The sequence below is a fragment of the Danio aesculapii genome, chromosome 13 (assembly GCF_903798145.1).
Source record: "Danio aesculapii chromosome 13, fDanAes4.1, whole genome shotgun sequence".
NCBI lineage: Eukaryota > Metazoa > Chordata > Actinopteri > Cypriniformes > Danionidae > Danio > Danio aesculapii.
Window position 1 is genome coordinate 10436866 of NC_079447.1, and position 17051 is coordinate 10453916.

At 33.8% G+C, this 17051-nt stretch overlaps 2 protein-coding genes across 2 annotated transcripts in view; both read left to right on the forward strand.

Moving 5' to 3' along the window:
- The window catches only part of capn2a (calpain 2, (m/II) large subunit a), a 30670-nt gene extending 17741 nt beyond the window's left edge, over positions 1-12929 (forward strand). The window contains exons 10-21 of the mRNA XM_056470451.1: positions 2256-2425; positions 2538-2549; positions 4560-4771; positions 6816-6852; positions 6939-7004; positions 7099-7156; positions 7249-7313; positions 7744-7812; positions 7902-7980; positions 8144-8260; positions 10759-10817; positions 10902-12929. Of these exons, the coding sequence (XP_056326426.1) occupies positions 2256-2425; positions 2538-2549; positions 4560-4771; positions 6816-6852; positions 6939-7004; positions 7099-7156; positions 7249-7313; positions 7744-7812; positions 7902-7980; positions 8144-8260; positions 10759-10817; positions 10902-10925 (968 nt within the window). The 3' untranslated portion in view covers positions 10926-12929. The remainder of the gene's footprint in view (positions 1-2255; positions 2426-2537; positions 2550-4559; positions 4772-6815; positions 6853-6938; positions 7005-7098; positions 7157-7248; positions 7314-7743; positions 7813-7901; positions 7981-8143; positions 8261-10758; positions 10818-10901) is intronic.
- A 1941-nt stretch (positions 12930-14870) lies between these two features.
- The window catches only part of LOC130239247 (calpain-1 catalytic subunit-like), a 39192-nt gene continuing 37011 nt past the window's right edge, over positions 14871-17051 (forward strand). Inside the window, exon 1 of the mRNA XM_056470330.1 lies at positions 14871-15091. The gene's annotated coding sequence lies outside the window, so the exon portion shown is untranslated. The remainder of the gene's footprint in view (positions 15092-17051) is intronic.

Consider the following 17051-nt stretch of genomic DNA (forward strand, 5'->3'; position numbering starts at 1 on the left):
ACATTAGCATAGCAACACAATGGTACTTTAAAATTGCTTAGTTCTCTGGATTTGATCATTCTTCAATACATTAGTCAGCAAAATAAATGACACCGTTCTAGTGTTTTTTGGATATCTTGATACAAAAATCTTACATATTGTGCATGTTTCATACTGTAGGGCTCAGAAAATTACATATTAGTATCATATATAAATATTATAAGTTTAAACTGGCAAGGCTTTAATACACATGCAAGTATTTAGCTTATTGCTCTCAGAGTAACTGAAACAAAAGCTGTAAAGGCTCCGCCCTCTTTTGGAAAGGAGGCAGAAAGCAGCTGCTCATTTGCATATAAACAGACAAGGCTCATTGTGGATATGTATCCCTGTTTACATTTCTGGATAACACGAATTATGTAGCCAGAGGTATGTCTGGCTGCATTTCGTCTTTAACACCAATGCTAAGAGGCCGTATGATGCCACCGACGGCTTCTGCTCCTTTTAACGCTACCAGCTGAAGGCTTACCTCTGAATGGATGGCTTTTATGGTGGTGCCAGTTTGCCCAGTATATTGCCGTGTACATCAGGGATTTGGGACACAGAGCAGAGTTTACTGCGATGGCGGGGTTTGAATCAGGCGAAGATCGGTTCCAGAAACCAGGTAAAACAAAAGAAATAAATAAGTAAATAAATAAACAACAGGCTGAATCGTGGGTTTTGGGAAGGGGGTGAGTGGGTCAGTGGACAGCAAGTTGGCCTGGTCAGCTGAAGTGTATATTGCGCCCTCTGGTGGATTTGTGTGAGAAGAGGACATGCGAGAGAAATTTGAGATCATCAAAAAGTGTACACAGCGGCCTCTGGCAGATTTGAAAAAACAAAAACTGCAAGCAGACGTAGCAGACTCCAAGAAATGTAGACCTGGGTACGTATCCGCAATGAGCCTGGGTTGAATGTGAAGCAGTGAGTTTTTGCTTTTGATTAAATATATATTTACAGCATGATATGATAAAGGATATATTACATATTTTGAGCTAAAACTACATTTACACATTGTTGGGACATCTGAGGTTTTTTTTTAAAATACACATCGTAGCCCTTATCATATTTTGTGGTCATGTAAAATCATCAAAAATTATATGTCATCATTGTAATGATTGCTGAAGATCATGTTACACTGAAGACTGAATTCAAACAGAAATAGTAATAATATTTTAGTGATTAAACATAACAAATGTCTTTCAAAAACACTGAAAATTAGCTTCGAATGGTAGTGTATGTGACAAAAATATTGCATAAATGTAAAATATGCAACCTAAGAAATTATGCACTGTCATCAGGCCCGGATTGGATAATCGGGAGGAACGGGAAAATTCCTGGTTGGCCGGTCCGTTTTTTTGGCCGCGAGGTCTGGTGTCCCTAGCTGCTTGCACTCTCAGCAGTCGCACTTTTTCATTTATTTATTTATTTGACCATAGCCTCACTCTTTTTATTCATTATTTTGACACAGCTCTGCTCTTTCTATTCATTTTCTCGCAGCCCCGTGAGCAAAATGCAGCCTGCAGGTTAATGATGATGTAACTTTCATTCAATCCCAAACAGCGGCACCTTAGTGAATATAAAAATTCGAATAATTAATATTAATGAATATTACACCTGCTTAATAAAAATCAGATGATTCACTACATTAATAAATCTGACATAACTTGATCAGAAATCTAAAAAGGGGAGAAAAAGATTAAGCCATCAATAGAAAGTAAAACTGTGGTTAAAAGAGTTTTGCAGATAACAGTGCAATACTTATTTTTAATTCTAGCATAACAGCACCATTGTGGTCCTGTGGTCAGCAGGTTGCGTAATGACGAGTTCAAACCTCAGTATTTATTATTATTATTATTATTATTATTATTTTTTTGTATTAAGACATATAATATTGTTTGGGTTACTTATGTAGGTGTATATATTTTATTTAAAAAAATTTGTGTGACCACTGTTACAAAGGACTGAATATCTATAAAGAATTTTGCACAGAATATATATTCAGATATTGCAGGAAAGGACATTGTGATGTTTTAAAGAATAGTGTTGGAGATTTAGCTACCCTTTTATGTTTTCATATTTATGAAAAACATTTGAAGTTCTAAAGCGGCTGTTTCCTTGAAAAAGACGTGGTGGTGTCATTAGAAACTGAATTGGAAATCGTGAACTGAGGTGGGCTGGTCTAAGAAGGCTGAAAAGGAGTCCCACTCCGAATTATAATAATCTGTGGTCTTCCACAGACACATTCTGGATGAATCCTCAGTTTAAGATCAAACTGGAGGAGGAAGATGATGATCCAGATGATAATGAAGTGGGCTGCAGTGTGGTAATCGGTTTGATTCAGAAGAACCGCCGTAAGATGAGGAAATCTGGAGAAGACATGCACACTATCGGCTATGCCATCTATGAGGTGAAGTTTCTAATATACAGATGTTTTATACCTTTATTAATATTGACAGTAAATTTAAAACTTAACCTATAAAGGGTGCTGATTATACTTTTTTTTTTTCTTTTCATTTTAGGTTCCTTCTCAGGTGAGCACAGTAGAGTAATCTGTAAATATAATTTCTGCACATGATGATGGTTCTTGATAATATGTTTTCAATGTAAATAACAACACACAATATGATTGCACAATATTGGAAAAATTTGAAAAATATATTGCGATATATATACAGTGCTCAGCATAATTGAGGACACCCCATTTTGAAAATGAATATTTGTATCCATTCCTCAGTGAATATAGGCAATGTATTTTGGTGCATATAAACAAAACAGATTTATTAAACAGATATATTTATTAAAATACAATTTTAGGCACCAAACATATTTAGAAATTGAAGGACAATACAATTAAATTCAAGTAAAATATTGCAAAAATACTAAATGTAACTAATTTTAATTTTAATTTTCCTCTTTTTTAAAATTTGTATTTAATATTTTACTATAACATAAAAATTTGGCTGTACTAGTTTTTGGACCGTTATTGTAAGTTATTTAGTTAAATAAGCTCCAGATTTGGCTTCAGTGCTGACCAATCTAATGTATATGTACAAATATAATATTGTATAGCTTCCTATTAAAAATATTAATTTAAAAGAGAGATTTGTGAGGGGTGTACTTATATATGCTAAGCACAGTATGATATAATATATTGCAATATAATTTCACCAGATGAGTTAAATAACTTTTTTGCAAAGACTTTAGATTGATTGGGATGATTTTATAGTGGAGTGAAATGTAAATATATTTAATGTAATTTATTATATACATATATAAAATACAGTCATAAATAAACACAATGGAGCAAATATTAAAGTGAAATAAACAGTGATTTGGGGCTTTCTGGAGAGAATCTAACAGTATTTGGTAACAGAAATTGAATAATCAAATGTAGAGTAACATTGCATAATCTTCATCATATAAATTGATCAATAAAATGAAACTTCTGCTCTATTAAAATGCGTTGAACTCTTTTAAAATGCTTACATAGTTAAAGGCCTTAAACAGCTGTAAGTAAGTAACTTTCACTCTATTTTGCTTAAAGTCTGCAGAGACTCAACAAATCTCATGTCTTTTGACCTGTGGTTCCTGGTCATCTATAATCCCCACTCAACATTGCACATTTTGCGATGTGACTATTGCAGATACACAGACATTGCGATATCGATGCTCAAGCGATATGTTGTGCAGCCCTAACACACAATAACTCAAAACACACAAGTTCAAGTTCATTTTTTTATAAAGTATGTTTAAAAACAGCCACAAGACTGACCATAGTGCTGTACATATGACAGACGAATATTTTATTTAAAAGAGTAAGCTTTTATTTGACTTTTACATGATTTTAGATCTAATATTATTATTATTATTATTATTTTATGTGTTTTTAATTATTTTTTATTATTACATTTGTTTGCATTCATCTGCGAATCTTTTACTGCTGCTTATTTTATGTCTGTAAAGTGCCTTAAGGTGGTACTTTTAAAGGTGCTATATAAAAATAAAGTTTATTATTATTAATATTATTATTACAATATTTAGTAAAGATATAGCAAAAGTTATACAAATAAAACCAAGAGAAACAACAGTTGACTTGCCTAATTACCCTAACTTCCCTAATTAACCTAGTTAAGCCTTTAAATGTCACTTTAATCTGAATACTAGTATCTTGAAACATATCTAGTAATATTTACTGTCATTATGGCAAAGATAGATTAAAGAAATCTGTTAATAGAAATTAGAATTATAACTATTATGTTTAGAAATGAGATGAAAAAAAAATCTTCTTTTCATAAAACAGATAATAAGTAAAAAATATACAGGGGGGCTAATAATTATGACTTCAACTGTATATTTAGAAACAAAGCAATTGACAAAATTTATTAGTATAATATTAAGAGGCCAAACTGAACAGGTAACCACCTTAACCACACTAGCAACAACCTGGCAATTACTCACAACTCTCTAACAATGCTGTGTTGACTTGTAGTGTTGAAAATGTACAAATATAGTTCCTCTGGTTCTTGTTCGCCTCATTGCAGTTTCATGGGCAAAAGGAGGTTCATCTGGATAAGAACTATTTCCTGACTCATGCTCAGAAAGCTCGATCTGAAACCTTTATCAACCTGAGAGAGGTCAGCACCCGCTTTAAACTTCCTCCTGGAGAATATCTCATCGTCCCTTCTACATTCGATCCGCACAAGAATGGGGATTTTTGTGTGCGCGTGTTCTCCGAGAAACAGTCTGAGATGCAGTAAGTATTGTCTGTTTTATTGATAAAAAAATATGTGTTGTCTACATATGATCAGAAATAACATGACTATACACTCACCGGCCACTTTATTAGGTACACCTTACTGGTACCGTTGTGATCTTCTGCTGCTGTAGCCCATCCGACTCAAAATGTGTTGTGTATTCAGAGATGCTCTTCCGTATACCTCGGTTGTAATGAGTGGTTATTTGAGTTACTGTTGCCTTTCTATCAGCTGGAACCAGTCTGGCCATTCTTCTCTGACCTCTGGCATCAACAAGGCATTTGCACCCACAGAACTGCCGCTCACTGGATATTTTCTCTTTTTCAGACCATTCTCTGTAAACCCTGGAGATGGTTGTGCGTAAAAATCCCAGTAGATCAGCAGTTTCTGAAATACTCAGACCAGCCTGTCTGGCACCAACAACCATGCCACATTCAAAATCCCCTTTCTTCCCCATTCTGATGCTCGGTTTGAACGGCAGCAGATCGTCTTGACCATGTTTACATCTCTAAATGTATTGAGTTGCTGCCATGTGATTGGCTGATTAGAAAGTTGCGTTAACGTGCAGTTGGCCAGGTGTACCTAATAAAGTGGCCGGTGAGTGTATATTACAAAGTAATGGAAAAAAAGTTTTCACATTTTTGATATTGTCTGGCATTAATAATTCAACAGTTACAAAAAAAATTATACCCTTAGTTTGTTCAAATGTAAATTATTTCATTTATTTTAATGTGTATACATCTGATAAAACATAACTGTATATAACAAAATAATGAAAATGTTTAGCATATTTTTGGTATTGCCTGGCATTAATAATTCGAAAGAAATTATAACCTGTTAAAGTTGAAATAATTATTATTTTATTTATTTTAATATGTGTTTTGTACATATGATTAGACATAACATAACTGTATATTACAAAATAATGATTTTTTTTTTGCATATTTGTGGTATTGTCTGACATTAATAATTTAACCGTTCCAAAAGAAATTATACCCATAGTTTGTTAAAATTGAAAGAATTTTTTATTTATTTATTTATTTTAATATGTGTTTTGTATATATGATTGAACATAACATAACTATATATTAATAATAAGTATATATATATACTTCTTTTAGATAATATTTTTTCTTCTGGAGAAAGTCTTATTAGTTTTATTTCGGCTAGAATAAAAGCAGTTTTTAATTTTTTAAAAACCATTTTAGGGTCAAAATTATTAGCCCCTTTAAGCTATATATTTTTTCAACTGTCTACAGAACAAACCATCGTTATACAATGACTTGCTTAATTACCCTATTCTGCCTAGTTAAGCTAATTACCCTAGGTAAGCATTTAAATGTCACTTTAAGCTGAATATTAGTGTCTTGAAAAATATCTAGTCAAATATTATTTACTGTCATCATGGCAAAGATCAAATAAATCAGTTATTAGAAATGAGTTATTAAAACTATTATGTTTAGAAATGTGTTGAAAAAATCTTCTCTCCATTAAACAGAAATTAGGGAAAAAATAAACGGGGGTTAATAATTCAGGGGGGCTAATAATTCTGATTTCAACTGTGTATATATATTTATATATACTTGGTATTGTCTGGCATTAATAATTCAAGACTTCCAATAGAAATTATACCCTTAGTTTGTTAAAATTTAATTTAATTTAATTTAATTTTATTTTACTAAATGATAAAAATTTTATTTTTATATATTTGGTATTGTCTGGCATTATTAATGCAACAGTTCCAAAAGAATTTATACTCTTAGTTTGTAAAAATTTTAATTATTTTATATTTCAAATTATTAATAAATGTAAATATCTATGTAACAAAATAGTTTTGTGTAATTTTGTTTCTATGTATGTGTATAGATCACATTATCACATATTTTTAAATAAATATATAACACACACATGTATTATGTACACAAAAAACAAACTTTTAATCGCGGTTAATTTTTGCCCAGCAATATTATTATTACTATTATATTTGCCATTATATTTTATGAGGGGGCTATCTAATATCTCTGTCTTATTTTTTTTCTTCAGACAATGTGATGACCCTATAGAAGCAAATATAGATGATGTAAGTCCTATTTTCTCTTGGCTCTGGTAAAATGATTTCATTGACTTCATTACTGTGAATACCCTCTCTCTTTTCTGCCTCTTCAGGAAATGATGTCCGAGGAAGAGGTTGATTCTGGCTTTAGGGGCCTGTTTACTAAACTTGCAGGAGATGTGAGTTATTTTAGACCCTGCATAATACCTTAATAAACATGAAGCACGTTTGAGCAAATAAACATGTAAAAAATAATGTTTGCTTTTGTTTCAGGACATGGAGATCTCCGCTTCTGAGCTGCGAACGATTTTCAACAAAATAGTTGCAAAGAGTAAGACTTGTCCTTTAACCCCTAAACAAGTTTTATATTTATATATGTATAGGATCCTTTTAATATAATTTCCATTTCTCTCCTTCATACAGGAACAGATATCAAGACTGATGGTTTCAGTTTGGATACATGTAGGGTGATGGTCAACCTCATGGATGTATCCTTCACAGAAGCCGGTTTAATTGTACTTATTAATTATTAGTATTTATGAAAGTCAGTTTTGGCGACACGGTAGCTTAGTGGTTAGCACTGTCGCCTCTCAGCAAGAAGGCTGCTGGTTCGAGTCCTGGCTAGGTCAGTTGGCATTTCTGTGTGGATTTTGCATGTTCTCCCCGTGTTGGCGTGGGTTTCCTCCGGGTGCTCCGGTTTCCCCCACAGTCCAAAGACATGTGCTATAGGTGAATTGAATAAGCAAAATTGGCCATGGTGTACTGGGCTGTACTGGGCTGCAGCTGGAAGGGCATCCGCTGTGTAAAACATATGCTGGATAAGTTGGTGGTTCATTCCACTGTGGCGACCCCTGATGAATAAAGGGACTAAGCCAAAGGAAAATGAATGAAGATCAGTTTTGCTTAACTCTAATGCAGGAAAGTGGAAATGGTAAACTAGGATTAGCTGAGTTTGCTACACTTTGGAAGAAGATTCAGAAGTATCTGGTGAGTTTATGTCAAAAGTTTGAAATTTCAGCTGTAAATCTGTTCTCATCGGTTGTTTTGGGCTGACGTCTTCATCGTCTTTTATTTAGGTCATTTATAAGAAGAATGACATGGATGGATCCGGCTGTATGAGTACACCAGAGATGCGAATGGCTTTGAAGGAAGCAGGTACAGTCTGCTAGCCTATAACATTTATCCAGGCTTAATTTTGAAACTGCTTCATTATGGATAATAACTTTCAGTAACTTTTAAGAAATAAAATTCAGGGTAATGGGTGTTTAGTTGTTGACTTTTAATAATGTAACTTGATTTATTGGTAATTACTGCACAGGATTCTCTCTGAATGACTGCATTCATCAGAGTCTGGCTGCACGCTATGGAGACGCAGACATGACCATCGACTTTGACAACTTTGTGTCCTGTGTGATGCGCCTGGAGATGATGTTCAGTAAGTGCAATGAGTTCCTAAATCTGACCGGTTTATGTACTGTAAGTTTAGGGAGATTTTTATTTGATTTTGTTTTTTTTTTAACAATCTTTTTATTGAGATGTATCAGAAATGTGAAAATATAATACATCACAATCATGTTTACATTCAATTCAATTCATGTTTATTTCTATAGCGCTTTTACAATGTAGATTATGTCAAAGCAGCTTCACTTAGAACAGTGTCAGTTCAGTTTTCAGAGTTAAAGGTCAGTTTAGTTCAGTTCAGTGTGGTCTATTTTTCACTGCTGAAAGTCCAAACACTGAAGAGCAAATACATCAATGCGCAGCTCCACAAGTCTCAAACCATGCAAGCCAGTGGCGACAGCGGCAAGGAACAAACTTCACTTCACATCTTTGTTTTCAATTTAAATGAAAAACAACAACAAAACAAAAAAAGAGAAGAGAAAAAAGAAATTTAAAAAGGGGGGCACAGGTTGTTTTAAATAGTGACAGATTATTCTAGATAAAACATTAGGGAGGAATTGTTGAATATACACATCATCCATAGAAGGCATGCACCAGATCATCAGTGTGACAACAGTTTGTTTAAATAAATCTCTAGAAATGGGGTAATATGTAGATAGGCCATGTCACTGTCAAATTATTCATCTTTTCCTTTTTCATTTAATAAATTGCTAAAATCTGAATTTGAAATAAGATATATAAAGGGGGTCCGCATTTTCTCAAAAGCAGTAAGTTGGGCTTTTAACATATATAAAATCTTTTCCATAGCTAAACAGAAGGACATATTATTGATCCACTGTTCAGTAGAGGGAGATTCTTTTTTAATAATTTATATTTGGCTATGAAGTAGTAATGTTTTACATGCTGTGGACACACTATACATACACACAGTTCTGTCCAAACAGCTTCCAAAAGTTGATTTTGAATGATAGGTGGCCTTTAAAATAAATTGTGATCTACAGTGCATTCGGAAAGTATTCATAACGCTTCACTTTTTCCACATTTTTTTTTTTGTTACGGCCTTATTCCAAAATAGATGAAATTCATTTATTTCCTCAGGATTCTACACACAATACCCCATAATGAAAATGTGAAAAAAAGAGTTTCTGAAATTCTGAAAGCTGAAAAATCACATGTACATCAGTATTCACAGCCTATGCCGTCAAGCTCTGAATTGAGCTCAGGTACATTCTGTTTCCACTGATTATCCTTGAGATGTTTCAGCAGCTTAATTGGAGTTCACCTGTGGTAAATTCAGTTAATTGGACATGATTTGAAAAGGCATACACCTGTCCCAGGGTTGACAGTGCATGTCAAAGCACAAACCAAGCATGAAGACAAAGGAATTGTCTGTAGACCTCCGAGACAGGATTGTCTTGAGGCACAAGGCTGGGGAAGGTTATAGAAAAACTTTCTGCTTCCCTCATCCGTAAGTGGAAGATGTTTGGAACCATTAGGTCTCTTCCTAGAGCTGGTCGGCCATCTAAACTGAGTGATCGGGAAGAAGGGCCTTAGTCAGGAAGGTGATCAATAACCTGATGGCCGCTCTGTCTGAGCGACAACCATCTGTGCAGCAATCCACCAATCAGGCCTGAAATTTTCCAAAAGGCATCTGAAGGACTCTCAGATCATAAGAAACACAATTCTCTGGTCTGATGAGACTAAAATTGAACTCTTTGGAGTGAATGCCAGGCGTTACGTTTGGAGAGAACCAGGCACCGCTCATCACCAGGCTAATACCATCCCTACAGTGAAGCATGGTGGGGGCAGCATCATGCTGTGGGGATGTTTTTCAGCAGCAGGAACTGGAAGACTAGTCAGGATAGAGGGAAAGATGAATGCAGCAATGTACTGAGACATCCTGAATAAAAACCTGCTTCACAGTGCTCTTGACCTAAGACTGGGGCGACAGTTCATCTTCCAGCAGGACAACGACCCAAAACCCACTGCCAAAATATAAATGGAGTGGCTTCACAACAACTCGGTGAATGTCCTTGAGTGGCCTAGCCAGAGCCCAGACCTAAATCCTATTGAACATCTCTGGAGAGATCTGAAAATGGCTATACACCGTCGCTTCCTCATCCAACCTGATAAAGCTTGAGAGGTACTGCAAAAAGGAATGGGAAAAAACTCCCAAAGCTTGTGGCATCATATTCAAAAAGACTTGAGGCTGTAATTACTGCCAAAGGTGCATCAACAAAGTATTGAGCAAAGGCTGTGAATACTTATGTACATGTGATTTTTCAACTTTTTTTTTTTTAAATAAATTTGCAACAATTAAAAAAAATCTTTGTTCACATAGTGATTATGGGGTATTGTGTGTAGAATTTTGAGGAAATAAATTAATTTAATTCATTTTGGGAAAAGGCTGTAACACAAGAAAAATGTGGAAAAGGCACTATAAATACTTTCCGGATGCACTGTATGTTTTTTTTAAATCTTGTTTTATCAGTTCAAGTTGCAAATTCCTTTGTTTTACATTTTCTTTTGTAGAAGTGTTCAAGAGGATGGATATAGACAGCAGCGGGTTCATTGAGCTGGACTTCTTTCAGGTAATGAATTTAATAATATTATACTTAATGATTATTATGTCCGAGCAGTTTTAAATGGTTCTTTTTCTTTTCTTTTTTTTTCAGTGGCTGTCATTTGCTATGATTTAAAGGCCCAGAGGATGACTATATTTGTATTTTACTAGATAACTTGCACAAATTACAATCATATTACTAAATGCTTAATTAGTATGATGGACCACCAGGAATTTGTAAATGTGTCCATTGTATTTGCTACAGAGAAACAAGTATAATTGGCTGTTGTTTTGTTTGTAATGCACTTTCGGTTTATTGGCTTGCAAGGTATCATTTTAATATTTTTTTTTTGCTGCTGACCGTCATCTAAGTTGTACATCTAAGTAGTGCAAAAGCAATTGTGTGCATGTTAGTTTCACATCGTTTCTGCCATTTCAAAAATCATGTTTGTTGATGATAAAATTTGTACCACATGCACTGTACTTGAACCCTCGCATACAGCACATAAAATTATTGTGCTTTACTATGGCCAGATGTGTGATATTCACCTGGTCTACAGTAAAATCATTTAATTACATTTCATAGACTACAGGGATCAGATTTTATCATCAAACTTCTGGCCAGTAAACAACAGCCTAGCAGAATGTTAACCATCTAGTAATGCTAATGACACACTAATATCATATAATCAACAGTATAGGATCATATAATCAACAGTATGGAACAATCAGTAGTAGGGATATATAGTTGGTGGTTCATTCCGCTGTGGCAACCTCTGATAAACCAGAGACTAAGCCGAAGGAAAATAAATCAATGAATGAATATAGGAAGGACTGTCTTAAAAGTAGACACACTTTCACAGCAAAAAACCATTTGCTATTACTGATCATTGCATGTGCTACTAAAACTGCAATTTTGATTTAGGGTCTTTAATGCACACATTCTTCATTACAACTTTATTTTGTAGGAAACTTTGCGCAAGTTATGGTGAAAAGTGTTGTGATTTGTATATTCAATTTCACGATGTACCTTTAACAGCATTGATCGAGTAATACACAGTTTCTATTCAGAATACAGTCAGTTAGATAGACCTAAGCATTAGTTGTTAAAGCATACAACGAGATAAAAATATATTTAAGCATTATGTACTGACAACTGTTTTGTAAATCTATAGAAAATATTGTGTTTATAATTTAAAGATGTGGCTCTGCACAAAGTTCCTTTAAGGCAAGTCATTTCTCTCTGCGGCCATCTTTGAAATGCCAGTATGCTCGGGCATTCTGTTTGAATGGGCAAACATTAAATTCTCCAAAATTGCTTGCCAAGCTTACGATTGAATTTTATATTAGGAATCCCCAAAAAATTAAACAGAAACTGTCTCTTTGGTTTTATTTCTAAACGTTTGAATCGCGCAAAATCCCCCTCCCCCACAGAATCGTCAGTCTATAGAGATCAATGATTGGCTCGTGTACTAGAAGGCGGGGCTTCATTCGCCAAATTGACCTTTAAACTTTTCCACATTCAAAACTATACGAGTGACATGTCTTGTGTATTCTATAGTCTTTGGCACAGTGTTTCTAGTTCCGTGTGTGAGCCACTTTAAATTTGATCTCAGTTAAGCAGTCTAGATCGTTAATTTAGAACTGTGGTCTCAAACTCAATTCCTGGAGGGCCACAGTTCTGCAGAGTTTAGTTCCAACCACCTCCAACATCACACATGCTTAATACTCTCTAGAAGTCTTGATAAGCTTGATTAGTTGGATCAGCTGTGTTTGATTGGACTTGGAGGAAAACTGTACAGAGCTGCGGCCTTCCAGGAATCCAGTTTGAGACCTATGGTTTAGAACAAGGCAGATCTTAAAATGTGACCAAGTATTGACAGGATCATTCAACAGAAATGCTTAGGCTGGCTTATCAAAATCTACAGTCATTTGTTGTTTTCTATACTTTTAAATTTAATTTAAGTCTCAAGTTTATTAAGTGTGTCTCTCTTTGATGCCTTGCAAGCACTGTTTTTTCTGGTGTTTCCTTGTGTAAACGGAACATTGTATTGTGGACCATTTAGAATTTATAATGCAATCAGTAATATTGCAGCCTTGTTGCTGTCAATTAAATAAAGTTATCTTTTATTATTTTTGATATTATTATTTTTTATTTTCATGAGAAATTCTATTTCTGTAATATTAATGGGATAGTTTACCTAATAAATTCTGTCATCATGGTCTATTAATGTGAATGGCTACTACTTTCTACGCTCTTCAGAGTATTTTGTTTGGTTTTCAAAAAAGAAAGAAATTCATAGACGTTTAAAACCACTTGAGTGTGATTAAATGATTTTGGGTGAACTATCTCGTAAAGCAGTGTTTCTCAACCACATTCCTGGAATACCACCAGCACTACATGTTTTGGATGTCTCCTTTGTCTGTCACACCCATTACAGGTCTTTTAGTCTCTGCTGATGAGCTGAATTAGGCGTGTTTGGTTAAGGAGACATGGAAATGTGCAAAGCTGGTGGTCCTCCAGGAACGTGGTTGAGAAACACTGCCTTAAAGAGCCTGCATGTTTTTTTTTTTTCAGAAATATCAAAGCATGTGAGATTTATATGAGAGGCTCTCTTTCATTCTGTCTGTAGTTTGAGTTATGTAAATATGAAAATCATAATGCAAAAAGAACAACACTGCATGCAAAGTAAAGGGATTTGTTTAACTTATAATTTCTCATAGACAGACATTATAATTACGGTAGATTGTTAAATATGTGATTTTAATTACCTTTTAATTACCTTACATGCTGACATGATGCTTAAAATACAGAGCTTGTGCAAACATATCTATTTTGCTATGACCAAATGCTTTCTTATTTAATGTTAGCTGATAAGAAAGTGTGCATCTGAATGTGTGTAACAGTAGAATATAATTGCAAAGGTATTTCTATTTATAATTTTTTTTTTCTTTACCTCAAATCAAAGAATGAAAACAAGTTAGTATGAGGTGCCTGCAGTGCACTTAACATCCACTGGCGTCACTAAAAACAAGAGATCCAAATTTCCCCAATAGTACCTGGATGCAGCCGTATTGATGCAAGCTGAGATTGCATCACTCAGCGATGCAATGCCAGACACAATGCAGTCAATGGAGTGAATGACGCCACTGTGACGGGTAGGGTTAGGGGTGGGGTTAGGTGAGCGCATTAAAAAGCATTGGATGTAGCTCAGACTGCACTGCACCAGGTCTGCATCCAGACCCCTCTCCAATTTCTACACAACACACATCTTTTGTTTCTGCTTGTAGGCTAATATTTAAAGTAGAATTTAAAAGTATACCTAGACTACTGTATGAAATAAATATACATTTTGACATGATATATATGCTATACTGTAATGTAGAATTTTATATGAATTGTTTTAGAAATATGGTTGTTTTTATTTCCATGTAAGCAACTCCATAATGAACAGAGACAGATTCTACACTGTAAATTAAAATAGGCCTATCTGTTAATTAACAGTGATTCACAAGTGTTTTCCGTTTATGTATGGTTGTGCATTGATTGCATGTTGATCTCTGCTTTGTCAACTTTTGAGCTTAAATTCAACTCTGCAGTTTAACAAAGTGACTTTATTGATATTTAGTAGTTTGAAATATTATAATATTCATTCATTAATTTTCTTTTTGGCTTAGTCCCTTTATTAATCCGGGGTCGCCACAGAGGAATGAACCGCCAACTTATCCAGCACATGTTTTACGCAGCAGATGCTCTTCCAGCCGCAACCCATCTCTGGGAAAATATTATAATATATAAGAAATAATATAGCATATAGAGAAATACGTATGTAAAATAACAAAATGTTTTTGTACCATAATATACAACACCAACAAAAACAATATATCATTTTAAACTATTAAAAATGTTAATAAAAGTCACTTTTTCCACCTTTTAACGTTAAAAGTTGTTGGAAGAAAGATCAGGGTCGCATAATGCAATTCAAAACTAAAAATTATGAGAAAAAAATAAAAATATGAAAATAAAACTACTAATTTACGCATATTTTTACAGTTTATATTATATAACATAATTAGCATAATGTAACCCGCTATTTGTAAAGCACAGCACTTGCCCGTTATGTGGTGACAAGTGCACTTGTCCGTGTCAGTGTTGATCGCCCCGCCTTCTTTAGCCTCACATGCACACACACACTCATACACTGAACCTGTACTATACACGGTTAGTCTATCGAGTGGATTATTACTGTATAATATCACACATCCCGTCAGAGAAGAGACTGACAGGACCGCAGCTGCAAGGCAAGTTTGACGGTTCTTGTTTTTCTGCCTTGAATGTATCGTGTCGAGATTTATCTTGACCGTGTTGTTGTAGATCTCCGTCGGCCTGCTGTTTAGTCTGCCGCATTAAACACTTTATTCGGCGTCTGACGTGAATGTTATGCACATTTTGAAGCTTAAAAACGTAGTATTTTGTCGCAGTAATGCTAACACTGTAGTTGATTAACGTTAAATGAAACGCAGTGATTCGCGAAGTTAACGGAGATACCAAGACAACACCACAGGAAGATTGAATATTTAGCATGCCATGCATATAGAAGAGAAACAATGTACAGAACACTTCATAGATCTCCTCTGAAAGTAACAGTTAAATGTTAAATATAATTATTGAGGGTTTAAACTTTTACTTTACTGCATTTCTTAGTATTAGTAGGGTTTTTAAGTCAGTGTATAGCATATATATATATATATATATATATATATATATATATATATATATATATAATTTTATTTTATTAATCTTTTATACAGTATACAAAGTTGTCCGGCTAAACTGAGTGTAGTTTTAGCTTTGAAATTGAAAGGGAGGCCTTAAATCTTCCCTAAAAGTAATATTTAAATGTTAAATATAATGATTGAGGGTTTAAACTTGTACTTTAGTGCATTTCTTAGTAGGTTTTTAAGTCAGCGTATAGGCTATATGTATTTTTAATATACTATTTTATAAATGTTTTAAATAGTTTATACAATATACAAAGCTGTCCGGCTAAACTGAGTGTATAGTTTTTGCTCTGAAATTGAAAGGGAGGCCCTCAGTCTGTGTTGTGTTTTTTTTATGCCAGCTTCACAATGCAGTCATTGATAAGAGAGATAAAATGCCAATACTGTGACAGTATGGATATGCCATGACAATATTGTTCCTGCAAAACACATAATGACTGATAATGACTAACTTAATGTACATTATAGTTATCAAAGACAGCCTTTAGCACATTAAATCCTCCATTCAGTTTATATTTGTAATATGGAATGGTAATAATAATTTAATTTGTATAAATACACAGTAACTGTTGCTCAGTTCAGTTAAAACTAACCTGGACAAACACTTAGCATTTGCAAGCAATACAATTAAATCCAAATCTCTAACATTGTTTTCTAGGTCAAACAGTTTAGTTCTATTAATGTTTAACAACCACAACAACTCAAAACACTTTTTGTCAGTATATTCACTGTTGTATTATTTAAAACTGATGCTGAGATCGCATAAACCACATACATAATCTTCCGAAAGCTGCTCTATATGCAGTGCTCAGCATATATAAGTAGACCCCTCACAAATCTATCTTTAAAATTCATATTTTTAATAAGAAGCTATACAATGTTATATTTGTGCATATATGATTAGTCAGTACTGAAGCCAAATGTGGAGCTCATTTAACTAAATAACTTAAGATAACGGTCCAAAAACTTAGCACACCCAAATTTATATGTTATAGAAAAATATTAAATACAAATTTAAAAAAGAGGAGAAATCAAGAAAAGCAAAAATATTTGAAAAATTTAGTTGAAAGTTTGTAGATTGTAATTTTTTTGCAATATTTTGCTTGAATTTGATTGTATTATCCTTCAATTTTTAAATATGTTTGGTGACTAAAATATTATTTTAATAAATATATCCGTTTAATAAATCTATTTAAAGTTTTGTTTAAATGCACCAAAATACATTGCCTATATTCACTGAAAAATGGATACAAATATTAATTTTCAAAACAGGGTGTACACAATTATGCTGAGCACTGTACATCTCTGGAACAAAGTCATCTCTGTATTTGCCAGTAATAGACATGTGTATCGAATTAAATGTTCATTTGTGTTTTATTTTATAAACTACTAATAATGTGTCTTCAATATTTCAAGTGAGAACACATTATTATAATTACAGAATTGATTGCTGGCAATTATGAAGAAAACATGTTCAGTT